Genomic DNA, 27,083 nt, shown 5'->3' with positions numbered 1-27,083 from the left:
TATCATTGCACAATATATTAGTGTGATAATGTTTTTACAACATACCTTTTACTTTAAACATACACATTAAGTATACATTGCAATTCCGTTTTCCATTTGAACATATTTTCATCCCTTATAATTGGCCTGCTCTGACTGCATGTTGGCACACACACTGCTTCTTCAACTGAAGTAACCCCAGCTGTTTAGACTTTATAATTAATTAAGAGGCATTGTTGGGCTCATGCACAGCTCACATCAGTAGGTCATGAGAATTAGGGCTAGGGTTAGCTAAAATTCTCCCTGGCGCAAGTAGAAAATATCTAATCACAACCAGCCCTGCCCTGAGTACAGTCTTGGTTTCCACTAATGCGATTCTGCTTAAACAGACCAATGCAGGCGAAGTATCCTGCCTGGCTGATGCTTATTCAGACATGCCGACTATGGTGACAACAGCTCATTAAAGCAGCGTGGCTCCCTACAGGGAGCTGTCATGAAACCTTAGGGAATGCCCCAGGCCATATACACACCATCATGACTGATGGGCTTTGACCTAAGCACCCTGCAACACCCTCAAATCAAGCTGTAGCAAGACTATTCAAACATTCAACCTCAGTTACACTTACACGTTAAAATCCGACAATTATTGGCATGTTTATGAAATATCCACTTCTAAATAGCATCATTGTCTCTCCTTAGGATGGCTTCATAAATGGTTCTTTGTATAAATACAGTATCAGGCACATGCCAAAGTCAGCAAATAACTGCATGTTTCCATAGGTGCAGTCACGGTGCCGCATGCCTTGCATGCATTAAGCCTACTTGACTATGCAGAGCTGCACAGATGGGTTTATGGGGGGATGGGCACTGTCAGCTCACACAGATCAAACGGGTCGGCAGTCCTATTGCTATTCCTACGCACAAAGCACGTAAAACACGTCACAAACGCTCGGTGAGAAATACCAGGCAGGGAGAGCATTTTGTTGTGTTGCTCACGCTTCCTGTATTCTGAACCAGGCCATATGAGTCCAAACCAATGGCAGTGCTTTTCCTGCTGAGTGCAGCCTTGGGCACTTTGACCAAGTTGTGTCAGTTTGCATCATATCAGTGTTGTTTATAGGTCAACGATCACTGTCGAGTTAAACAAAAAACAACTATTTACATCATTCACAATGTTATAAGTATAGGTATTTGCTATTACACTGAGTAACTAGATGGAAATAAATAATTTGGAAATTGACGTCAGAGATAGGCTTGCCCCAATGGCTTTCCCATGCTTTCTTTCGCATATGATCGGGTTTCCCCTCGACTCTTTCCGCGTACCCAACCAAATCCCCGCCCCACTTTATTCCTGCGTTGTTTGGGGACAGTAGGAAGATGGCGGCGGCCCCGCTGTACTGTGTCTGCCGGCAGTCTTATGATGTGAGCCGGTTCATGATCGAATGCGACCTCTGTAACGACTGGTTTCATGGCAGGTATGGAGATTACACCTTCCTTGACACATGCAATCGATTTAACCGAATAAACGAACAGCAGGTGCTTGGGAGTAAGCGAGGATTGTCTTGCAGTTGTGACTGCTATATGTGTGTAACCGGGTCTTCACGGGTCTTTCATACTATTGGCACCTCGAGCTAGCTAAACTTTACAATATAGTAAACCGAGCCAGTGTGTTTTTATTTCTATTATACATATTGGGAGTTAGTATTTTACTCCACTTATTGGGCTATTAATCGTGTGTGTTGGAGGTTTAAATGTTATCTAAGCCGAAAGCAGTTTGTCAAAAGAAATTAGCCTAACGTTACTAGTTTGCTACCGTTAGCTTGCCAGCTAAGCTTGTGTGTGACGAACTGTCAATCACGGTGATCAAAGCCAGCCCTTTAAACATTTGGTCTGTTGAAAGAAGCCTATAGGCTTAGCCTATCCAATTGCGTTGAGAACAAAGTTCCCTGGTTATCGATTAAAGGCGTGGGTTCTGATTTTAATCCAGCTTGTCATCCTTTACTATTGAGTTGGGTTAATGCTAGTCTGTTTAATCAGCCTCTAATATACAATAATTGTGTATTACAGCCTGATTAATCAGACTATGTTCGTGCATGTGACAGCCTGACCTGACCCTAATAGACTTTCCTAGTTGAGAATTTAAGCCACGGGCTTTTGTGAATTCGATTGAAATGTAACATCAATCATTGGCACATTCTTGGTGGCATCACTTCACTAGCCAAGTGACCTCCACTAGCCAAGTGACCTCTTGCATGATCAACATTTTTAGGGGTAAACTACACAAATCCTACTATTTGAGTGAGTGTCCTCATTTGACACAGTTTATTTTTATCCCTAACTATTTAGTGGCCAAAAACATAAGATGAGAAAATATGATTGTTTTTTAGCTTTTGATTGACAGCTCGAGGTTGGGTATTTAAATCCCCCCTCTCACCGAAAATAGGCGCATGTGTTATACCCCTAGTGGAAGAAAGGAGTATTGAGGAGAAAATTAAAGACAACTAATATGAATACAATAACAGTTTGGCTTGTGTGGATATTACAAAGCTATTGCGTAACTACACTCTGTAGACTGCCAAGAACGCAACGCCCAGAATGATGAGATGCCTGAGCCAGGGAACTCAGTCTGTCATGTGCCAAAAGAAGAGGAACAAACTTTGGAGCTTCCCCATTGACTAATAACACATGTACACACTGCTCTGCTCCAAAACCAGGGGGTTCTCTACCAATCTTTCCCATCAGGCTCGCCAGAAGGAAGTGGCATGCCTCCGGCTGTGAATGGTATGCAAACGTAGTGGAAAGCAGAGAAGCTGCCATGCCTGCACCAGAATCCTGGTGCCCGCTTGTCGGCACACCACCATACTTCCACAAGTGTGAGCCGGGGTTGTGACTAGCTGCCTGGCTGGGAGGGAATCTGCTTTCTCTCACCAGTGGCTGAACCCTAGATACTCGTATACACAAGTATGGCTTACGGCTCCCAAACGGAACTAGGCAGAGGAGCCAACCAGAGAGCTCTGTGTTGTTTATAAGGTGTAGACTATGGACCAGGTAAGCGGGAGAAGACAGAAATAATGCCCTGCTAGTTTCCTAATGGCCTAACACACTGTACACTACAGGCATGTGCATAGGGCCTGTGCAGTAAAAGAGCCTCACATCCACTGAGCAGGCCTGTGCTGCGGATGCTTCTGCTGAGACTATGGAGATGGCACACTGCTGAGACATTGGATTACGAACGACAACAAACCCCGTATGGCGTCAGTGGCTCACGTTGCAGCCCACAGACCTGCGTCTCTCTCCAGGCTGCGTGGGTGTGACTCCCAGTTCATGTCTGGTTCTGGTAGAGTGTGTGTTAGTCGTGAGACAGCAGAGACTGGATGGGACACAGGGGAATGATTGATGGTAGCTCCACAGAGGCAACTTCAATGTACCATCCATCATTATGCCCTACGCTCTCAGCCAGGGGAAGAGACTGAAGAGAGATGGATGCTCTCCCCCTGTCCTCCTCCTTAATGTTGTGAGAGAATTTGAATTTGTGGGAGAGCTTGTTTTTAGTGTGTGTGACTCAGACCTCAGATGATGGTTAGTGTCATGTTTACATTCATTAGTGGGACTCTGTGGGGTCTTTGTCTCTGGGGTATGCCAATGACATTACTCTCAGATTGATCGATGCTGATTAGGAGGTCAACAGCATCATGTATTGATTTCCAGTCGTTTAGAATCACAGGATATTAGTTGGTCCGCTAATGATGATGACACCTACTTTGCCGGCATACAGTTGAAGTCGGAAGTTTACATACACTTAGGTTGGAGTCATTAAAACTTGTTTTTCAACCACTCCACAAATGTCCTGTTAACAAACTATAGTTTTGGAAAGTCGGTTAGGACATCTACTTTGTGCAAGTAATTTTTCCAACAATTGTTTAGACAGATTATTTCACTTATAATTCACTGTATCACAATTCCAGTGGGTCAGAAGTTTACATACACTAAGTTGACTGTGTCTTTAAACAGCTTGGAAAATTCCAGAAAATTATGTCATGGCTTTAGAAGCTTCTGATAGGCTAATTTACATAATTTGAGTCAATTGCAGGTGTAGCTGTGGATGAACAATTGAAGTCACCTTTATTATTTTATCACATTCCAAGTGGGTCAGATGTTTACATTACACTTTAGTTAGTATTTGGTAGCATTGCTTCCCACAATAAGGTGGGTGAATTTTGGCCCATTTCTCCTGACAGAGCTGGTGTAACTGAGTCAGGTTTGTAGGCCTCCTTGCTCGCACATGATTTTTCAGTTCTGTCCACATTTTCTATGGGATTGAGGTCAGGGCTTTGTGATGGCCATTCCAATACCGTGACTTTGTTGTCCTTAAGCCATTTTGCCACAACTTTGGAAGTCTGCTTGGGGTCATTGTCCATTTGGAAGACCCATTTTCTTTTTCTTTTTTAATTTCTTTTTTTGAATTTTCTCCCCAATTTCATGGTATCCAATTGTTAGTAGTTACTATCTTGTCTCATCGCAACAACTCCCGTACGGGCTCGGGAGAGACGAAGGTTGAAAGTCATGCGTCCTCCGATACACAACCCAACCAAGCCGCACTGCTTCTTAACACAGCGCACATCCAACCCGGAAGCCAGCCGCACCAATGTGTTTGAGGAAACCCTGTGCACCTGGCGACCTGGTTAGCGTGCAATGCGCCACAGGAGTCGGCCCGCCACAGGAGTCGCTAGTGTGCGATGAGACAAGGATATCCCTACCGGCCAAACCCTCCCTAACCCGGTCGATGCTAGGCCAATTGTGCGTCGCCCCACGGACCTCCCAGTCGCGGCAGGCTGCTACAGAGCCTGGGCGCGAACCCAGAGTCTCTGGTAGCACAGCTAGCACTGCGATGCAGTGCCCTAGACCACTGCGCCACCCGGGAGGCGGAAGACCCATTTTCAACCAAGCTTTAACTTCCTGACTGATGTCTTGACATGTTGCTTCAATGTATCCACATAATTTTCCTCCCTCATGATGCCATCTATTTTGTGAAGTGCACCAGTCCGTCCTGCAGCAAAGCACCCCCACAACATGATGCTGCCACCCCCGTGCTTCACGGTTGGGATGGGGAAGTTTGCAAGCCACAGAACACCCTTTTTCCTCCAAACATGGACATTATGGCGAAACAGTTCTATTTTTGTTTCATCAGACCAGAGGACATTTCTCCAAAAAGTATGATCTTTGCCTCCATGTGCAGTTGCAAACTGTAGTCTCTTTTTTATGGTGGTTTTGGAGCAGTGGCTTCTTCCTTGCTGAGGGGCCTTTCAGGTTATGGCGCTATAGGACTCGTTTTTACTGTGGATATAGATACTTTGTACCTGTTTACTCCAGCATCTTCACAAGGTCTTTAGTAGTTGTTCTGGGATTGATTTGCACTTTTCGCACCAAAGGAGCTTCATCTCTAGGAGACAGAACGTGTCTCCTTCCTGAGCGGTAAGGCGGCTGCTTGGTCCCATGGTGTTTATACTTGCGTACTATTGTTTGTACAGATGAACGTGGTACGTTCAGGCATTTGGAAATTGCTCCAAGGATGAACCACACTTGTGGAGGTCTGTAATTTTTTTTATGAGGTCTTGGCTGATTTATTTTGATTTCCCCATCGTGTCAAGCAAAGAGGCACTAATGGCCATAATGACCAAGGTATTGGAGTGGCCATCACAAAGCCCTGACCTCAATCCCATAGAAAATGTGTGGGCAGAACTGAAAAAGCATGTGAGCAAGGAGGCCTACAAACCTGACTCAGTTACACCAGCTCTGTCAGGAGGAATGGGCCAAAATTCACCCAACTTATTGTGGGAAGCTTGTGGAAGGCTACCCAAAACATTTGACCCAAGTTAAACAATTTAAAGGCAATGCTATCAAATACTAATTGAGTGTATGTTAACGTCTGACCCACTGGGAATGTGATGAAAGAAATAAAAGCTGAAATAAATAATTCTCTGTCCTATTATTGTGACATTTCACATTCTTAAAATAAAGTGGTGATCCTAATTGACCGGTGATCCTAATTGACAGGAAATTTTTACTAGGATTAAATGTCAGGAATTGTGAAAAACAGAGTTTAAATGTATTTGGCTAAGGTGTATGTAAACTTCCGACTTCAACTGTATCATGCTTGAATATTAGAGTAAGCTCTGCTGCACTCAGGACCAATCCAGTTTGTCAGGCAGTGTAATCATGTGTTGACAGATCTAGAGGGAGAGGCAAAAACTGTGTATGGCCCATGTGTATGAGGCTCACTGAAAGACGTAGGCCTATGTTGAGAGCATGTGAGAGAAGACACAAACCCAGTCCCCCACCGCCTTAGAAGAAACTACTCAGTTCAACATGAGAACCTCAAGGCAATGCAACCTGCACCATAAACAATGAAGTTGTTCCACTCCTTTCCCGGGGGACTGCAATGCCCCATAAACAACAAAGCAGCAATCCTCTTTTGTTTTCCAGCTGCCAACAGAGAAGTCCTTCTACCCTAAGCTGTCTGTAGAAGCTTAGTGATGTGGGTTAATGGTGGAGAGAGGTTGTTGTGTACGAAGGCCCTTCATCAGTGCATTGTACCCCATTGATATGATGGGTATCCTTTCCTTTTCTCCGTGAGGTTTCAAATTGTCTGACTTTATGCCCATTTAGTCTTTGGAAAGGCAGGAGTCAGGTGCCCTTTGGGTCTAAATGAACCCAAGCAGGTGTGTTTAACTGCCCTCCCCCATCTCCCATCCTCTCCCCCATTAGCTATCTGCCAGTTTTCTAATGTAGGCGGGTTGGAGCCCAATGCAGGGGGGGTTATTAAGTGCTTAAAGCAATGGCTGAGCCCGCCTACAACCCTTTGTGTGTCTCGGTTGATCATTGAGACACAATGAAGCCCTCACAGTACATGGACTAATGAATAACCCCAGTCACACAGGAAGGCAGGCAGCTCCACAACAGAGGATGTAGAGGGATAGGAGCTGATGGTGGGAGAGTTGACAGCTCTCCTGATTCAGGACAGGATGTTTGACCCATAGAGATGGAGAACTCATCATGGATATAACCCATTTTAGCATGGACTTTGCCATTGAGAGCTTCCACAATTTTAAAGTAGTCAACTGGGTATGGATTCCTATGAGTTGGGAGCAATCAGCCAATGAAGAAGAAAATAGCCTCTGGTAATGCCCACGCTGTTACAGATGCTTTCATGGCACAGATAAAAAGATGAGTCCTCAATCTTTCTCTTTGTTTTGACCTCATGCTGCTATGCTGGTGTCTGCTCACCATTGGCAGGGGGCTGGCATTGTTTCTGTGAGAGTGGTGAGACAGTGACAGACAAACACATACCCATATTGGGCTTTATTTCCCCCAGGGCTGATGTCACTTGATTTATTACTATACACTAAATACCAAAGTTTTGTCTTCCACACAGCTCTTAAATTAAGCCAGATTTATAGTTTTGTTGTCTTCGATGGGGCAGCCTCAGTAGTTTTTAAAGAGTGAGATTGATTTGAGTTCGAGGAGTCAATGATAACTAGCTTCACAAGTTGCATCATCATCATCAACACTCCCCAGCCCTCCAGTTTCCAAGTGACTCACTCAACCCGTCATGATTGCGCAAGGGAAGAAACAGCATCAGTCTGGTGGCACAGTGCCCTGTTTCCCCCCGTGCCGGCCCGCGCTGCGCTGGTGTTACACATGATGACCAGGCAGAGGAGGAGGTGTTGGAGGTCAACTTGGCTCGCCTGAATCCCTCAGCCACACGCTCACTCTGTCGCGCTCGTTCTAGCATGTCCCACCCTGACAGAGAGGCAGGATCATTCATGTCAGGCCCGGGGTGACATAATTGGCACTGTGACTCATTCTAGTCTCCCCAGCAAGGCCACTGAGCAACCTCAGGAGACCAGATTCCAGCCCACTGCTGCATTGTACTCTGTCTTGGCTGCTGACGTAGGAAGTGAGTGGAGGTGGACTGTTGAGGTCACTCTGTAGGGTTGGGACACTGACGGTGTTTATAGCATTGGATCTTCTATAAATGGGGCCCTGAGTTTTTTACGATGACTTTACTTGACCAGGAAAAATTCTTAGCGGCCTACCGAGTGTTGCAGCGGTCTAAGGCACTGCATCGCAGTGCTAGATCCGGGTTCAATCCCGGGCTGTGTTGCAGCCGGCCCCGTACTGAGAGACCCATGAGACGGCGCACAATTGTCCAGGTTAGGGGAGGGTTTGACCGGGCCAGCTAGTCCTTGTCCCATCGCGCTCTAGCGACTCCTGTGGCTGGCCGGGAACATGCACGCTGACACTGTTGCCAGTTGGACGGTGTTTCCTCCGACACATTGGTGCGACTGGCTTCCGGGTTAAGCGAGCAGTGTGTCTTGAAGCAGTGCGGCTTGGCGGGGTTGTGTTTGGCTCTCGACCTTCACCTCTCCCGAGTCCGTACGGGAGTTGCAGCGATGGGACAAGACTGTAACTACCAATTGGATATTACAAAATTAGGGAGAAAAAGGGGTATAAAGTACCCCAAAAAATGTATAATACATTTAAAGTCTTATTCCTACCTAAAATCAGGCAAGGTTCTCTTGCTTACCTCGGTTATTACTCCCAGTCCCAACCTGTTACGGCTTCAGGCTGGCTCTGCAGTTAGTGAGAGTGTGAGCTGCTGAACAACAACACCATTGCTAAGGAGACTTAACCAGCAGCAATGCACCACCAGAGAAAGTTCTGGTGTGACGCCGCTTCCTGCTGGCCTTTGATTCCCTTTACAATATCCACTCTGATCAACGCTGATGGTGGCTGGTGAGAACTGTGTCCACTCCTAGACAGGCCCTCTGTGAAAATAGTTGTATTTTCTGCTATTGAAACCTTTACTACGTCTTCACACAGCACCTAGCCCCCAGGCTAACTCCAGGACCCTGAGGGAGGGAGCTGGAACTTTAATGGCTGTCATTTACCGCCCTAAGCAAGTCCCCCAGTGTTTTCTGTTTTCACACTGAAAGGAATTCCACTTTTTAACTCCCAACTTCAGAGAGCAGGAACTCATTTAAATGTACCCACTGAAGATCAGTCACAGAGCAGGGAGATTTGAATGAGAGGAAGACTGCAGAGCAGGAAGAAGGTGGAATTGCTTGAGATTCGCTAAGTTGTTGCCATCTTTATGAACTCTCAAGCCTCTTAAACTAGCTACTAGGGAAACTCCGTTTGTTTGTATTTTCACAATGAAACAGATTGTCGCAATGAAGAAATAGGCACTTTGTGTTTTCTGCTACGTAATCTTCCATGTCAGAGCAGCAAAATATATTAGTCCACATTTCTCTTTATGCTCTTGTCAGCTGAAACTAAAGTTTAGCTTAAATCGGCTATCTTTTTGTTTACTTGAAGAAGCTCTTTAAAGTGCTCTCTTAGATTCCTTCCATACCCTAGTGACACAAAAATGTTGCCTGCCGTTTTTCTCTCCTTCTCCATGCATCGGTGGGCATCCACGCATAATGGCAACACTCAAAGCCTATTCACAGGATTCTGTGTGTTATTCAGCGTTCTCTTATGGAACAAAGCATTGGTATGCACAAGAGGATTGTGTGTGTTGCTGCCTGTGGTCTGGCTGTTGTGGGGCGGTCGGAGGTTTGGTGGTGTAGGGGTTTGAGTGACGTCAACACTGTCGCAGTTCAGTGAGAAACTGAGACAAACGCATGGTTGTGATTCCCAGTCTGTAAATAGCCAATAGGAAAGATCTGGCCCAGAATGGTCTAGAGGTTATTGTTAGGGCAAGGAGTTTTTCCCTAGGCCCTAACACCCCTGTCCTCCAGACAAATGAAACCGATCGCCTCCCAACTTCGAGGTTGCTTGACTTCATACCTCCTTTAAAAAATGAGGGACCAAAAGGTCGTCTCCCACATACACTACTCTGTAGTCTGGCTCTGTTTTTACCTCAACCTCCCCCTGCTCCTCCAATACATCACCACTCTGTAGTCTGGCTCTGTTTTTACCTCAACCTCTCCCTGCTCCTCCAATACATCACCACTCTGTAGTGTTTCTGGATCTGTGTTTACCTCAACCTCCCCCTGCTCCTCCTATACATCACCACTCTGTAGTGTTTCTGGATCTGTGTTTACCTCAACCTCTCCCTGCTCCTCCTATACATCACCACTCTGTAGTGTTTCTGGATCTGTGTTTACCTCAACCTCCCCCTGCTCCTCCTATACATCACCACTCTGTAGTGTTTCTGGATCTGTGTTTATCTCAACCTCCCCCTGCTCCTCCTATACATCACCACTCTGTAGTGTTTCTGGATCTGTGTTTACCTCAACCTCTCCCTGCTCCTCCTATACATCACCACTCTGTAGTGTTTCTGGATCTGTGTTTACCTCAACCTCTCCCTGCTCCTCCTATACATCACCACTCTGTAGTGTTTCTGGATCTGTGTTTACCTCAACCTCTCCCTGCTCCTCCTATACATCACCACTCTGTAGTGTTTCTGGATCTGTGTTTACCTCAACCTCTCCCTGCTCCTCCTATACATCACCACTCTGTAGTGTTTCTGGATCTGTGTTTACCTCAACCTCCCCCTGCTCCTCCTATACATCACCACTCTGTAGTGTTTCTGGATCTGTGTTTACCTCAACCTCCCCCTGCTCCTCCTATACATCACCACTCTGTAGTGTTTCTGGATCTGTGTTTACCTCAACCTCTCCCTGCTCCTCCTATACATCACCACTCTGTAGTGTTTCTGGATCTGTGTTTACCTCAACCTCTCCCTGCTCCTCCTATACATCACCACTCTGTAGTGTTTCTGGATCTGTGTTTACCTCAACCTCTCCCTGCTCCTCCTATACATCACCACTCTGTAGTGTTTCTGGATCTGTGTTTACCTCAACCTCCCCTGCTCCTCCTATACATCACCACTCTGTAGTGTTTCTGGATCTGTGTTTACCTCAACCTCCCCCTGCTCCTCCTATACATCACCACTCTGTAGTGTTTCTGGATCTGTGTTTACCTCAACCTCCCCTGCTCCTCCTATACATCACCACTCTGTAGTGTTTCTGGATCTGTGTTTACCTCAACCTCTCCCTGCTCCTCCTATACATCACCACTCTGTAGTGTTTCTGGATCTGTGTTTACCTCAACCTCTCCCTGCTCCTCCTATACATCACCACTCTGTAGTGTTTCTGGATCTGTGTTTACCTCAACCTCCCCTGCTCCTCCTATACATCACCACTCTGTAGTGTTTCTGGATCTGTGTTTACCTCAACCTCTCCCTGCTCCTCCTATACATCACCACTCTGTAGTGTTTCTGGATCTGTGTTTACCTCAACCTCTCCCTGCTCCTCCTATACATCACCACTCTGTAGTGTTTCTGGATCTGTGTTTACCTCAACCTCCCCCTGCTCCTCCTATACATCACCACTGTAGTGTTTCTGGATCTGTGTTTACCTCAACCTCTCCCTGCTCCTCCTATACATCACCACTCTGTAGTGTTTCTGGATCTGTGTTTACCTCAACCTCCCCCTGCTCCTCCTATACATCACCACTCTGTAGTGTTTCTGGATCTGTGTTTACCTCAACCTCTCCCTGCTCCTCCTATACATCACCACTCTGTAGTGTTTCTGGATCTGTGTTTACCTCAACCTCTCCCTGCTCCTCCTATACATCACCACTCTGTAGTGTTTCTGGATCTGTGTTTACCTCAATTGCCTCCCCCTGCTCCTCCTATACATCACCACTCTGTAGTGTTTCTGGATCTGTGTTTACCTCAACCTCTCCCTGCTCCTCCTATACATCACCACTCTGTAGTGTTTCTGGATCTGTGTTTACCTCAACCTCCCCCTGCTCCTCCTATACATCACCACTCTGTAGTGTTTCTGGATCTGTGTTTACCTCAACCTCCCCCTGCTCCTCCTATACATCACCACTCTGTAGTGTTTCTGGATCTGTGTTTACCTCAACCTCTCCCTGCTCCTCCTATACATCACCACTCTGTAGTGTTTCTGGATCTGTGTTTACCTCAACCTCCCCCTGCTCCTCCTATACATCACCACTGTAGTGTTTCTGGATCTGTGTTTACCTCAACCTCTCCCTGCTCCTCCTATACATCACCACTCTGTAGTGTTTCTGGATCTGTGTTTACCTCAACCTCCCCTGCTCCTCCTATACATCACCACTCTGTAGTGTTTCTGGATCTGTGTTTACCTCAACCTCTCCCTGCTCCTCCTATACATCACCACTCTGTAGTGTTTCTGGATCTGTGTTTACCTCAACCTCTCCCTGCTCCTCCTATACATCACCACTCTGTAGTGTTTCTGGATCTGTGTTTACCTCAATTGCCTCCCCCTGCTCCTCCTATACATCACCACTCTGTAGTGTTTCTGGATCTGTGTTTACCTCAACCTCTCCCTGCTCCTCCTATACATCACCACTCTGTAGTGTTTCTGGATCTGTGTTTACCTCAACCTCCCCCTGCTCCTCCTATACATCACCACTCTGTAGTGTTTCTGGATCTGTGTTTACCTCAACCTCCCCCTGCTCCTCCTATACATCACCACTCTGTAGTGTTTCTGGATCTGTGTTTACCTCAACCTCTCCCTGCTCCTCCTATACATCACCACTCTGTAGTGTTTCTGGATCTGTGTTTATCTCAACCTCTCAATTGCCTCTCTCTGCTCCTCCTATAAATCACTATGCACAGCCACACACACTGTCAGAACAGGCTGTCAAAAAAAATAAAACAACATATCTTTTCTGTCTCTCGTATGTCTCAATTCTGGCCCAAAGGATGACCCAGTGAGAGAAACTTGTATGTGACCCCTTTTCCCAAAGGCTTTAAATCATGTAAGCAGCCCCCCCCCCCCAGACAAAGTCAATTATTTCATGCAGTGGACTGACTCCCTTGTGTGCAACACCCTCTCAATGCCTCTCACAATCCCTCAAGCTGTCCAGAGCATGGGCCCTGTAACCATGGATGGGGATATCAGTGAGAGCGAGCCTGTTTCCACAACATCTTCTCTGGTGTTCTGATCCCGGAGAGAACAGTCTCCTGTCCTCCTGTTGACTTATTGGAAACACCGTGGCGCCAGCCTGGTCCCAGATTTGTTTGTACTGACTTGCCAACCGCTATGGTCAATGTGATACCACATATTGGGACCAGGCTATCATGGTCCTGTCTGTCTCTTTATACTGACAGTGATGTCTCCTGTCTCCCCACAGCTGTGTCCAGGTGGAGGAGCACCATGCGGTGGACATTGATGTTTACCACTGTCCTAACTGTGAACCCCAACACGGACCCTCCTTGAGTCAGTATTCCAGTCTGTTTTTGTGTGTCTCTTTGTCTGTCCTTTCTGTCTTTTCTCTGTCTTCTCTTCCTCAGTCGGTCTCTCTCCATCTCTTTTCTCTGTCTTCTCAGTCGGTCTATCTCTCCCTCTCTTTTTCTCTCTCTATTTGTTCCATCCCCCGTGCCTGTTCACTCTCCCTCCCTTTCTCCATCCCTCCCACTTTCTCCCCCTCCATGGCTGATGGACTGTCCCCAGGAGAGCGTCAGTCTCCAGTCTGATTTAGGAGCCTGACCTCTGAGAGCCCGGGGCCAGACATTAACAGGCTAATTGAATGGGGCTGTAATCCTTCGACTTAAATTGGTCCTAGCCCTCACCTTGGCCTCTGCTAGGGGAGGAACGGGGAAAATATATTATCAAGACTAATGACTATTATCCATAATTCACAAGGCTCCGTTGGTTTAAGGGAAGGAAATTGAATACAGTAATAATTTGTCTCAGGTCTGTCACTGGCTATAGTGATCGTTTTCATGGCCAGTGAAGGCTGTGGCTTTCTGTGAGTCTGATGTTCTGCATCTCTCCTCTTGCAGTGAAAAAGCGCAACAACTGGCACAGGCATGACTACACCGAGCAGGACGATGGCACCAAGCCAGTGCAGGCTGGCACCTCTGTGTTTGTCAAGGAGCTCCAGAACAGGACCTTTGCCAGGTAGGAGCCCAGAACACCGACCACCTAGGACTCTGATGCCGAGCTAGATCCACTCTCACACCTGCACAGCAAACGCACGTTTCCTCAGCAGTTGTGTTTCTATGAACAAGACTGTGATCTTTGTTTTAGTCACAATACTTGTATTATGTTCTTCATTTCTCTCATTGGGTATTTACATAGAGTTGAACATATCAACAGGAATTAGCCATTAACCATTGTCTGTCTGTGTGTGTGTATTGCAGTGGGGATGAGATCCTGCAGTGGATGCCTGGGGAGCAGGTGACCCAGAGGTACCTGGAAAGCCACGGCTGGCAGTACCCCATCGCTGTGTCCAACATAGAGGGACTGGGACTCAGGCTGCCTCAACCATCCTTCTCTGTCAAAGATGTGGAGCAAGTTGTCGGTAAGGACATAGAGAGAGTCCTGTGTGTACTGTTTGTGTGTGTGTGTGGCGGGGGGGGGGGGGGGGGGCATGCTCAAGCACCCTGGGCTAGATTTTCTCTGTCTATTTGCAAACATCCTCATTTAGCATGTAGCACAGCTAAGACTGATCGCCAACCCATCCACTGCCTGTCTACTGCACGGGATGCCCATTTGATAGGACATATGTTACCTGCACCTATTGCTTGGAAATAGAATACAATTTAAAGCTAATGAATGCATTCCCTGTCAGATAATGAGCGTCCAACGTTGAGCGGACGCCATCTGTCCGTCAAACAAACAGGTGCCAGGTTCAGAGTGTTGCCAGGTTCAGAGGGTATTTAGCCCCTTTATCAATCATCTCCCAACGGCTGAATGAGCCCTACAGGAGGGGAGGAGAGGGCAGGTCTTCCTCAGCCCCCAACAGGACCACCTCTGCTCTCTATAGAATAGAAAGGTCTGGTACCACAAGGCTCCTATTACAAGCCCATTACTAACCCACAGCTATCTGGACCGACTGGACGCCCAACGCAACCCAATGCCACTTGTGCTTTATCATGGAAGTTCATATTCCACCCTCTGCCCTGCTCCGTTGAGCATTAAGCTGCTCTGATGGGAAGCAGCACAGGTGTTGTGACTGGGTGGAGACAGAACACAAGCAGGATCAGGTTACCTACCTCCTTACAGTTGGGACACAATGGGGGACAGGCCTGGAATCTGCTGTCTCCTGGGGTTACCCAAGCCTAGACTATGGTCGGCCAGCTTAGGATAAACCTCCTGGCATTTGTCACCTCCAGTACTTAATGTTGTTCCTCCTCGCTGGGGGTAGGTGAAGTTTTCAGTCTAAATATCATGTGAAACGTTGATGTCTGGAAGTACCCTACAGGGTCTAGCTGGAGTGAATGCCAGGTATTGGTACAGTGCTTAAAACACAGGAATAGTTTGACCATGTGCTACCAGCCAATATAAAGGTGTAGTGTGGAGTATTTACTATGGTCTGTTTTGGGCTTGTTGGCTGGTAGACTGAACACTCTCTGTTCTGCTCTCTCTGTTTGGCTAGCTACCCTAACTCCAGCTGTTCACTGTCATCAGACGCTGGCCAGCTGGACCCGCCGTGTGTGATGTGTAGGGGGTTGGGGAACATTAGGGGTGTGTGGGTTGGTGGTGGGAGGATCACACAAGCACCAGCTGTCCTGTCCCCACACTGCCGACAGGCCCCCGTTTCCGGCCCTCTCTCTCCCCTGCTTTCACTGTGTCGTTTGATTCACTACCTCCCAGCTGTGTGAGTGCTGGTGGGTTTTTACCCTCACACCCATTAAAGACAGTGGCCCCTTCCCCAGTCTCCACCTCTGGGACTCATATGGACTGGACAGATTGTCTGGCCCTCACCCCCCGCCCCCCCACTCCTATGGTGTATTGGCTGTGCCAGTCTCTCCCTTAGGAGTTGTAAAGAGACATGGAAATGCCAGAGAGCTTCAGAGTTCAGATCCCCTCGCCCACTGACTCCCATTTAAAATGTCTATCCCTGGTGTCTGTCACTTCAGTAGGAATGGTCCTTTCTCTTAGCCAGATGTATTATATCTGGCTGAATGGTGCAACGGTTAAACTGTAGATACAAAATGATGATGATTCCATGGGCAGACTGATACCACGTTTTGCTGTCTGCTCCACTATATGACGGCTTGGTCATCATTCTCTTGTCGTCCACAGGCGGTGACAAAGTCATTGACGTCATCGACGTGGCCAGGCAAGCAGACAGCAAGATGAAGCTGAAAGAGTTTATTAAGTATTTCTACAAGCCTCATCGGCCCAAGGTGCTCAACGTTATCAGCCTGGAGTTCTCTGATACCAGGTAAGCTGTAATTTGGTCCTACTTCTAATAATCCATTGCAGACTCTCTCTCCATTCAAATGGATACATTTTAAATGAATGCTATTTACAAGACATGCAAACAGAAATCAAGCGCATCCACAGACTGCTGTCAAGTTCTTCATGATTCACAAGAGAAAAACAAGAATGAACACAAACATTCAACAATACATTATTTACAGCTCATGACAAAAGTGATCAAACTACTTACTATCAATGATATCATTATTTAGTACATGTGATTTTGACCCTCTTAAGTAGCCATACCCCTCTTACCGCTCACTCTCTCCCCCCCAGGATGGCAGATCAGGTGGTGGTACCTGACGTAGCTCAGAACATGTCCTGGGTGGAGAACTACTGGCCAAATGACTCCTTCTTCCCCAAGCCCTTTGTCCAGAAGTACTGCCTCATGGGGGTTAAGAACAGCTACACTGACTTCCACATAGACTTTGGCGGCACCTCTGTGTGGTACCACGTTCTCTGGGTGAGTGGGTGTATGTTACATGTCCTACATGGACACTAGGCTATCAAATCCTAGCAGTGAGCTGTGTGCAGTTTGGCAAGTCAATAAAATCAACTGTGTCCACAACATTATTTGGTGATAAATCGCTGGCCTGGCTCGCTCTTTGGCATTCCTCTCACCACTTGTAATGCACACTGACATTTAATCAAGTATGTTTGTACATGGGGGAGCTATTTAGAGCAATCTAGGCTGATTGGTACCCTGGCGGAAGCTCACCTCAGCAGTACATTTCGTCGTTGGCAAAAGCTCCAGGGGGAATCCTGACCCCGCCGTGGTAATAAATGATCCCTTCAACGGCAACAAAGTAACCAACCGCTGCTAATCACAAACTGTGCTTTGTGTTCATGGTGACATCACCAGGCTGGCAGGCAAGCACTCTCCTTAGCTATAGAAGCAATGTGCAGCTCGGCTTGTGAAAAAGAGGGCTGGGAAATGCACCATAAATGGAAGAAAAAAATCCCCTGGTGTGAAAGTCAAACACATCTGTGTGTCTCTGAAATGAAACATCTTTGCAGGCATCTGAGTGCTCCTCATTTTCTAGTCACATTGTGATGTCTCTTGGGTTAAAATGCTTTATTTTTTTATGAACTCTCGTTAACTCCCTCTACTCTCTCTGTGTTTCCAGGGTGAGAAGATATTCTACATGATCAAGCCGACCCAGGCCAACCTTGCACTATATGAGGCGTGGAGCTCCTCCCCCAACCAGAGTGAGGTGTTCTTCGGGGACAAGGTGGACAAGTGTTACAAGTGTGTCGTGCAGCAAGGAACCACGCTGCTCATCCCCACAGGTGTGTGTGTCACAGGAGGAAGGTGGTACCTTTAATTGGGGAGGACGGGCTCGTGGTAATGGCTGGAGCGGAATAGGTGGAATGGTATCAAATACATGGAAACCATGTGTTTGATACCATCCTATTTGCTCCATTCCAGCCATTATTATTAGCAATCCTCCCCTCAGCAGCCTCCACTGCAGTGTATGTGTGTGCAAGCATTTGGTCTTTATTTGCTTTCTCTTGTAACATGCCATGTATTTAGTTTTCCTGAGAAGAGCTAAACAGCTTACATTAGGTGTGTGTTAATGGAACCATAGTGTAGATGAAGAGGGGTTACTACTGACGATGTTGACTGGCCCTGTGAGTGTGTGACACAGAAACCCCTCTGGAATTAGACAGTGTCCTTAAAAGACCTTTTCCATGGTGTCCTTAAATACCTCGCACGCCTGCTTTTGGTGATGTATAAATAGACTATCTGGTAGTCTTGTCTGCCCCTCCGTAGAGAAACCTGTCTATATCCTCAAAGTAGACAGAAACAAAACAGTCTAGTTTCCCAGGGTGCCTGCCTGGAAACTGACTCCCTTTTTTTTTTAAACACTGACATGTCATTGCCAAGAGAATTTGGAAAAGAAATCTTTGCTCAGCAACAGCCTAGACACTAGACACACCCGTCTATATTGTCGTAACACAATAGGAAGTTCCCTAATGGAACAACAGCACCAGTAATGTGGTGAAAGCGACCATATTAGAAGCTCTTGGGCCGACTTTATCCTCAGCCAAGCCTCTGCTATAGCATGTGACTTGTAATTCACCTCTCACATTCCACCCCATGTCTTGATGACGTAACACGTCTAGAGAGCCGTGAACGGGCGACCGCAGTAGGCAGAACCTCATGGTTAACACATGCTCCTTGTTCTCCTCATTAACTCCAGATGGCTTTCAGAGGGGTTTCACTCATGTCCTTTAGTGATTTAACCCCATCTCACCATCTCTGTTATCACCACAAGGATCCTTCCATAAGCTTACCTGATGGGGGGGTCGTATTTCATTTGTAGATCACAGGGTTCCATGTTTTTTTTGCCCATGGAGATCACCTGAGGACGATGTAAAACTATACAGGATATGCAATCGGTTCAGAACAGCAATCGCGTGCAACTCAACAGACTTTCCACAAGTTCAGGGTATCCATACATTTCTGTGTCAATACTCCCATAGGAATAAGAAGAAAACTCACATGTTTTAAAATGCTCCCAAAGTTGTATACCTTGAGTAAAGGTTAATGACTGCAGCTGTGTTTTCTCCAGGGGGTTAAGGGGGTGTGGAGAGGTGGGATAGAGATTTGAGGAGGGGGTAGAGCACAACATACTTGGCCGCTCAACCGCGGTAACCGCGTCAGTGCCTGCAGTATCGGTGCTGCGTCACCGCCTGCAGTATCGGTGCTGCGTCACCGCCTGCAGTATCGGTGCTGCGTCACCGCCTGCAGTATCGGTGCTGCGTCACCGCCTGCAGTATCGGTGCTGCGTCACCGCCTGCAGTATCGGTGCTGCGTCACCGCCTGCAGTATCGGTGCTGCGTCACCGCCTGCAGTATCGGTGCTGCGTCACCGCCTGCAGTATCGGTGCTGCGTCACCGCCTGCAGTATCGGTGCTGCGTCACCGCCTGCAGTATCGGTGCTGCGTCACCGCAGTCTCTGCTTTCTCCGGAGGTATAAAGAGCACTGCTTTATCTTGACCAGGTCAGGCAGGCCTGATATGACCCTGTATGTTTGTGTTGTTAGGTCAGTTTGTGTGCCAATTTTTACGAGGTTGGTGTTTGTGTGTCACATACCAGGTTTACATCCAACCTTTTTATGCCAGTAAAGTAGATGTCGGAGAGGGAATGTGACGACAGAACCGATGGAAACATTTGCCTGTAAACCTTCAAATTGTTGTCAAAACAAAATACGCTGGACAAGGTGGGATCTTTTTGTGTCGATAAAATGAATAATGTGATAGAACTGCCTTTTTATGAGGAAATATTGATATAATAACCATCTTATCGAAGTAAACTTGGAGTCACGCGATGATGTGGTGTGTGGTCCTCCCACTACTCTTATGAAAGCATGCAGTTTATTAGGCTACAGATAAAATAAGTTGTGATGAACTTCTCAGGGTGGTGAAAGTGCAAGGTGATGAACTTGATGCTTTTTTCCAATGAATATCGAGGGTCTTATTCTGGTGACATGATGATCGATGCTTTGCTACCGGTTTGACAAATAAAACACCTGGCCAGTGTCCTTGGTATTACCACTGTGCTGCCCTCTGCAGGATGGATCCATGCCGTCCTCACCTCTCAGGATTGCATGGCGTTCGGAGGCAACTTCCTCCACAACCTCAACATTGGCATGCAGCTCAGGTGTTACGAGATGGAACGTCGTCTGAAGACTCCAGACCTCTTCAAGTTTCCCTACTTTGAGGCTATCTGCTGGTATGTGGCCAAGAACCTGCTGGAGACCCTGAAAGGTGAGTGAAGCTGTAAAATCCACCTAACCCAATAAATATATTGTAGTATTTTTATTTTATTTCACAAGCATCATAACAAATATAATGCCTTTGTTCTCTTTCTCAGAGCTGCGAGAAGACAACTGCCCACCCCAGACCTACCTAGTGGAGGGAGTGAAATCTTTAATCATTCCACTGAAAACCTGGCTGAAGAGAGAGGTGAGGGGCACCGAATGAAATGGAATATTTGTGTTATTTTTCCATTGTATCTAAGGGTGAAGGTCCTGGCTTCACCTTCTCTATACTGCACCTGACTCTACAATGTTGGCTGATGAATATCTAGACTGATTGGTTTATCTCCCAGCTGAGCTCTGATGGAAAGGGGGTGGGGGTCATAGTGGTTTCCCCTGGATCTGATGACACTGTACCAGTGGTGGAAATAGAGCCTCTTTGTTCAACTCCACCCTAATTGTGTGTGTGTGGAACATTGTGACTGCAGGTTACGGAGCCCACCAGCGAGGTCCCGGACCATATCAGGCCCAACCGTCTCATTAAAGAGCTGACCAAGGAAATCCGCTACCTGGAGGTAAGGGCTGGGCTGGGGTCACAGGGGGAAGGGCCTGAGGAGCATCACCTTTGTGTAGGTGGAAGAGCACTCAATCTGAGGGGCTGTATGAGAAGTGCTTCTAATTAATCTGTTACTGATGTGATGGATTTGTTGCGCCTTATTTGTAACTGGCAATCATTCTCTTGCGACTTCCTTGTTTATAGACTTAAATATTCAGGTTGTGTTCAAACCCCTCCCTCCTCTAATGGTGTTATGTGTTATGTGTGTTCCAACAGGAAGACCAGGCCAGCAGTGGTGGCACCAACAAGCCAGTGAAATCTCAGGGAAGCGGTGGAGGCCAGTGTCCGGCCACGCGCTCCACGCTGGAGAGGGTGTGCCCGGCCCGTCAGGCGCGGCGGGCTGCCCGGAGGCTCCGGGAGCAGCAGGAGCAGGGCCGTAAGGTTCCCTCTAACCTGGAGATCCTGGAGCTGCACACCAGAGAGGTGCTCAGGAGGCTGGAAGTGGGCCCTCTGGAGGAGGTGAGAGGAACATGTGAAACTCCCACAACGTAAAACTAGAATGTCACACGCTCTCTGGCATATGTCACATTTAAATGCCTTGTTATTATTGGAAATAATCATTAGATCAATCAATAAACCACATGAGTATTTTCCGTGCATTACTTCTTCTGAAAGCAATACTGTTCCCATGTTATAAAGAGTCATACAATTCAATAGAAACGTCTGATACCTGTGTTGAATGAGTCCAATAACTCTGTCTCTACCACAGGACCCTACCTTCTGTCCCCCAGTGCATGGGAAGTTCAACATGGTGTCCACCGCCTCTGCCGCTGCTGCTGAGAACCCAGACACACACCTGCGTCTCACGCTGCACAACGGACGGATCATCCGAGACGCGAGGAGACCAGGTAGTAGCACGGCTCGCAGCCCGGTGAAGACGGAGAGTGAGAGGCCGTCCGTGGGCCAACTGAAGAGCAGAGAGGAGATGAAGACTGAGTCAGACCAGGAACAGCAGCACAGCACTATGGGAGGAGAGGAGAAACCAGGCCACCTCAGTAAGTCATGATGCTGAAGCAGTTCAATATATATATGACTCATCTTTGTCAGTTTATTGACCTCATTGTCCCAGACACACCATGCTTTCTAAAGGGTCATGTTGTTGACACAGACTAGGTCTAGTAACCTGTTGACTTGGACACGGAGAGGGAATGGTTCCTACCATTATCTGTGGTTAATGATGTCTGTTGGCCTTCTCAGGGGGTATTGAGAGGGTTAAGACTGAACTCGGGGAAGAAGCCTCAGGACACTCCGACGCGTCGGACATGGACTCGGACAGTGATTCCAACACACAGGTAGTTTTGTCAGTGAGAACATAGTTTTATGTGCTGTCTGTTGTGTAACATCCCTCAACCAGTTTCTCGTCTCTCCCTCTGCAGCAAAGCACCTCTTCTGAGGAAGATTCAGGAAGCTCCCAGAGTGATGATGATGAGGAGAGGGGCTCATCCCAGAGAGCCGCAGGGCACACCATAGAGCTAGACCAGACAGACCTGAACCTCCGGCACAAACACAAGCCACTCAAAAGGTGGGTGGTCTGACCTGTTGTGCGTGGGTGAGCTAAAACACAGCTCCTGTTATTGGAATCACAAACATATTTTAGCAATTGAGTTATTTATTAAGGGATAATTTCTTGTAGAAGTGTCTAGAAGTTCATGCCATCGGTTTAGTAATCTCATGATGATGGAATTGGATTTGAAACAGAAGCATGTGCCAATATTATGCATACAATGATTATATTCATAACTTCCCTTTTGACTGGTAAAGATGAGCACAGTTGGCTTTTGTGGAGTATTGCGGTGGGCTGTAAATGACTGAGTGTGTCTCTTCTCTGTGTCCCTGCAGAGAACGTCCTACTTCACCCAGCACAGAGGAGGCCATTCAAGGCATGCTGTCCATGGCTGGCCTGCTGTGCCCCTCCAAGCCAGACGAGGTCGCCACTTCCCAGGAGCTGTGGTGGTCCAGCCCGAGCCGAGGCTCGCCGGAGCGCCGAGTGCAGCACCAGCGTCGTGTGGCGGGGGACAAGAGCCCCATGGACAGCCAGGGCAACAGCAGCAGCGAGGCCTGGGACAATCAGGGGCCCCTCTCCATTGGGGCCCTGAGCCACGATGCCAGCCCAGAGGCCGACAACTACCAGTACTGTGATCCCTCAATGTCTCCCCCTCTCCACCCCTCCAAAAGACATGCCTCCAACTCCCCTCCCATCAGTAACCAGGCCACGAAAGGTACGCAACCATCTATTTGATTCTCTCCATTTGTCTAGTAATTAGTTGATGTTCTCAGGGATTGGATGCTACTGTGACACAACTCTCTCTTTATTCAGCACGTCAGCCATTCATTTTGGGTTTTGTTTTTCAGGCAAGCGGCCCAAGAAAGGAATGGCCACGGCCAAGCAGAGACTGGGGAAGATCCTGAAGATGAGCCGACACAATGGCGTCTTTGTATAGAGCTCTGAGGGCCACAGGCAAAGCTAAAGGAGGGTAACAGACCCCTGTCCTCACATCCAGATTATTCTGTACATTTAGTCGACACCTTTTTGTCCTGGAGAAATCACTGCCTGGGGAAAGGGCCCATCTGAGAGACTTGTTGTTGTCAGACACACAAACGAACAGGCTTACTGTGCATGCTTAGGACCACAGGGTATTGGATTCACATGAGCAAGCTACCAATCAAGCGCACAGCTTCACTGCAAGCACTCTAAAACGTAATGGAGAAGAAGGGGGAAAAAGCTTGTTGATTACTCAACTTCAGGGAAACTTAAGAGTTCCAGTGGGCATCAACGTGCCATGGGGAAATGTTTGATGTCCGGATGAGGTAGGAATGAGGTCTACAGTACATCACAACATTGAAGACGATTCTTCAGCCAATGTTAATGACGCGCATAAGCCAATGCAGGCTGCTTGATGTCCCACCATCTGCATCTCCCAGCGCTGCCTTCCTTGAATATCTGCAGCACTATGAACTGGATGAGACCCAGGACAAGATGGAAGTTTGGATATACAGACTGGCATTGACCCACCTGGCTCTGTGTCTGGGCTCTCTAGCAGGGTCCTTTTTGTCCCTGAGAAAAAAAAGTGCTAATCTAATTTTTCTAAATGGTGCTTAATGTTTGTACGTCCTCCATGCTCCCAACTCCCCTTATCTCAATCACACCAGCAATAATGATGTTGAGTAGAGAAGAGAGAAGTTTTGAGAGGCAGCACTCTTGGTTAGTCTTCCCTGCCACATTGTGTCATTCACCTATTTAGACAATTGCCTACTTTATCATTGCACTGTTTTTTGGGAAGGTAAAAACCCATCAGGTCTAAAACAAATTACATTTTAACCTGTCTGCATTAGTTCATTATAAGTCTCTCTATTTGAATTTCACGTTTTAATACTTTGATCGATCATATGAAAGCCATACTCCTTGATATAGAATTTATGATTTTGCTGCCCTCTGATGGTCAAAGGAGACTAACACAGAGAGAGAGTGCTGCCTCAATAAGAAATGTTTTATAGTGTAAGTTGTTTACTTGGTTGAAAAACAACTTGTATAATATCTTGCTTAATTTATTTCAAGTTGTTACTTGATTTTAATGTTATTTCTTTATGGATTCTGAGTTATGTATTTATTAATTGAAAGAGGTGAATATTGATTTTATTATATTTTGGCCCGAACCTCGGCTATTCTGGGAATTCTCTCCTCAAGGTTTTTTTTCCCCTCTCTTTTATGCTTATTGTATATGTGGACATTTTAGACTTCATGTGGTTATGATATTGTGCAGGTCAGTAAGAATCTCTAACTCAATCTTTCTTTTCTCCACTTCTGTCCAAGTGGACTTTCTTAACTTGATTTGAAACGGTCTCTTCTGTTTCCAGGGGTTAGTGGGGTTCTGTGTTAAGAGAATGTGTCATATTGTGACTCCAAAAGGTTGCTACACCTATAGCCTACTTGACGTTGTCTAACGAAAAATACATTTTGAACAATTTTAAATGGGGGGTCGGGTCCTATGATATGGTGCTGAAGTGAGGTGTGTGATTTGATTTGGATTTGTAGTTCTTCACTCTCAGGGAATGATGCCACAGATATGACCACAGCTATGACCACATATGTAGCTGGTGATTACTTTAATCACCAGCTACATCATGTACACTGTAAGGCAAGTTCTTCCAACCAGGCTGTTGTTCCACTTCTTTCTCTAAGCAGTTGTGCATTGGAATTGACCAAGTTGAAGAAATCAACATGGTCATCTCTATTTGGAGATGATACTCAAGCTCTGCCCAGCTACTAAAAATGTTTAACTCCATATCCAAGAAATCCAATCTTCCAGCATCTACCTTCTGACAGAGCAGACCCCCCCCCCCCCCAAAAAAAAACCACCACTTGTCCCAATATCCTTAAACACCCTCGCTCTCGTCTACAGTGTTTCACTGAATGACATCCAGACTTACTCAGTCACCAAGTAACTTTAATAGCATCCTCTGAACAGTATCTGACTTGAAAGCTGTGCTATGAGTTCAACTTGCAGTGCACCTGACCTTGGCATAATTGTGGTCTATCGCTTAGCCCTTAATGAGATTTTACCTAATGACACATCACACTTTCATGTCTTCCTCTCCATGGAATAGTGTTTGATCCAATTGCCAGACATTTCCATCAACTCTACACATTCACCTTTTAACTCTTATTGCATGTTGAAGTCCTCACCACTCGTCTGTGTAGTAATAAGCACAAGAACTAGCCTGCAGGCAGGGTTTGTTATTAGCAGCAGTTCTCTTTCATTGTATAGTATTTACCGTAAACTCTTACGTGCAAATCTATTTGCATTTGTGTTTCTTCTTCTATCAATGGTCATGTTTCTTCTCTGTGCATTAGTCCTTCAGATGGTTTGATTTATCATGATTTGAACCACACAAACACTGGCTTACTGTGACACTGTTACTTGATGCATTGAATATGTTTCAGCATTTCAAAAATGACCTGTAAATATAAAAATGAACTGATTCTGTTAAATTGTTGTTTTTTTTACAAGAAACTAGGAGTTATTATACAGTCATTGATTTCCATATGTACACACCCCAAAGATATGTTTCAGAATAAATTGACTTTTATTTCTTGGTCTATGTACAACAAAGCCTCTCGGGACACCGTTGTGACCACCAGCTAGACTCGGGTAGCGACTGAACACACACAAGGTCTAGAAATAGAAAAATACTATTAGAATATAATTACACCTATGGTTTCAAACAATGGCACAGTAAAGAACCTAATTGGAATGGGCATATTAACACAGAAGGGCTATAGTGCATGAACAATCATTACTGTACTTACAAAATAGGCATTCCATTTCCCATCCTAATGCAAATATGTATAAAACCAACAACTTATGACTTGTGATGGACACAATCTTTCATCAGAGGACAAGACATTCTCATTGACAAACATCCCTTGGGGATGTGTCACAGATCCTGTGAAGAAGACAGATGCAACAGTACTGGTCAGGACAAAAGGCACACCTGGGGTCAGTGGGGTAGAGGGCACCTCATTCCTCATCGTCAGCTGGGATCCCCAGTTCCTCGTCTGTCCATACGGATGCATCAGGCCATGGGAAGTGACCCTGAGAGAAGAGGCATCATGGGGTTAAGTCTGCTTGACGGACACCGGCTTTCTCTCCATCTTTTCCTCTATGAACTGGCAAAACTAGATTGGACAGGGTATAACTGTAGCCTAATCTACATTTAATTCACCATCACTGCATCTGGGTCATGCCAGCAGTGCCACAGGATCCAGAACCACATGGCACTGCTGAGGAGCTCAGCTTGGAACGTCTGGCTCTTGGTGAGTTGTGGGAATTGCCTGTACTGGGCCTCTATGTGTGGTCCACCACCAGCTCTGAAATGAAACAGAAAGCCAGAGCACTGAGGGTATCACTGTTTACCAGTATAATGTAGCTACTCTCTACACATTTGATGAAACCCAACAACACAATGGGTTAACATCTGATCATGGCGCCTACCTCTGGACACTTGTTTGGTATGCCTACTGTCAGATTGCTAGCTAGTTGTAAGCTATAGCCTTACGTTACTGTTTAAAGCTAAGAAGACAGTGATGTATGTTAACAGGAATATGTGTACAGCTGACGTGTGCTTGATAGTTTATTTAATTATGAAGGACGATACTGAAGTCAACCTTTCGTCGCTAGTTAGTTAGCTGTTATCTAACGTTTACATTATAACACAAGTTAAGCTACTTACTTTCGGGTTACTATTTTCTGAGGTCCACGTGTAAGAAGCTGCATCCCGGCCCTAAGGACACCCATGGCCCTTCCTACAGAAGACATAGTTGTTTCTCTCTTCCCCCAGTGTTGTTTTCTCAAAATGTCGTTCCACCTTGACAGAGAAGGCGACCAAGAAACAACGAGCGCTATGATTGGAGGTCGAGATGGAGGGTTGTTCAGAAAATGGATCGACT

The 27,083-nt window shown here is 46.5% G+C and overlaps 2 protein-coding genes across 2 annotated transcripts; one reads left to right on the top strand and one right to left on the bottom strand.

The window, feature by feature from the left end:
- Positions 1-1,350: 1,350 nt before the first annotated feature.
- LOC135515008 (lysine-specific demethylase 7B-like) lies at positions 1,351-25,731 on the top strand. The gene is made up of 16 exons (XM_064938801.1): positions 1,351-1,454; positions 13,177-13,262; positions 13,829-13,946; positions 14,189-14,349; positions 16,077-16,218; positions 16,533-16,719; positions 17,384-17,546; positions 19,835-20,029; positions 20,136-20,227; positions 20,508-20,594; positions 20,852-21,094; positions 21,345-21,630; positions 21,833-21,927; positions 22,012-22,157; positions 22,475-22,854; positions 22,988-25,731. The coding sequence occupies exons 1-16, from the start codon at positions 1,357-1,359 to the stop codon at positions 23,074-23,076; spliced, it is 2,568 nt and encodes an 855-aa protein (XP_064794873.1). The 5' UTR covers positions 1,351-1,356; the 3' UTR covers positions 23,077-25,731.
- LOC135515009 (NADH dehydrogenase [ubiquinone] 1 beta subcomplex subunit 2, mitochondrial-like) lies at positions 25,702-27,083 on the bottom strand. The gene is made up of 4 exons (XM_064938802.1): positions 26,867-27,083; positions 26,360-26,504; positions 26,129-26,229; positions 25,702-25,809 (listed from the first exon to the last, which is right to left on the bottom strand). Exons 1-3 carry the CDS (start codon positions 26,950-26,952, stop codon positions 26,155-26,157), a joined length of 306 nt encoding a protein of 101 aa, XP_064794874.1. The 5' UTR covers positions 26,953-27,083; the 3' UTR covers positions 25,702-25,809; positions 26,129-26,154.

Source organism: Oncorhynchus masou, chromosome 26, assembly GCF_036934945.1.
Source record: "Oncorhynchus masou masou isolate Uvic2021 chromosome 26, UVic_Omas_1.1, whole genome shotgun sequence".
Taxonomy (NCBI): Eukaryota; Metazoa; Chordata; class Actinopteri; order Salmoniformes; family Salmonidae; genus Oncorhynchus; species Oncorhynchus masou.
This window is presented reverse-complemented; position numbering and strand designations above follow the sequence as displayed.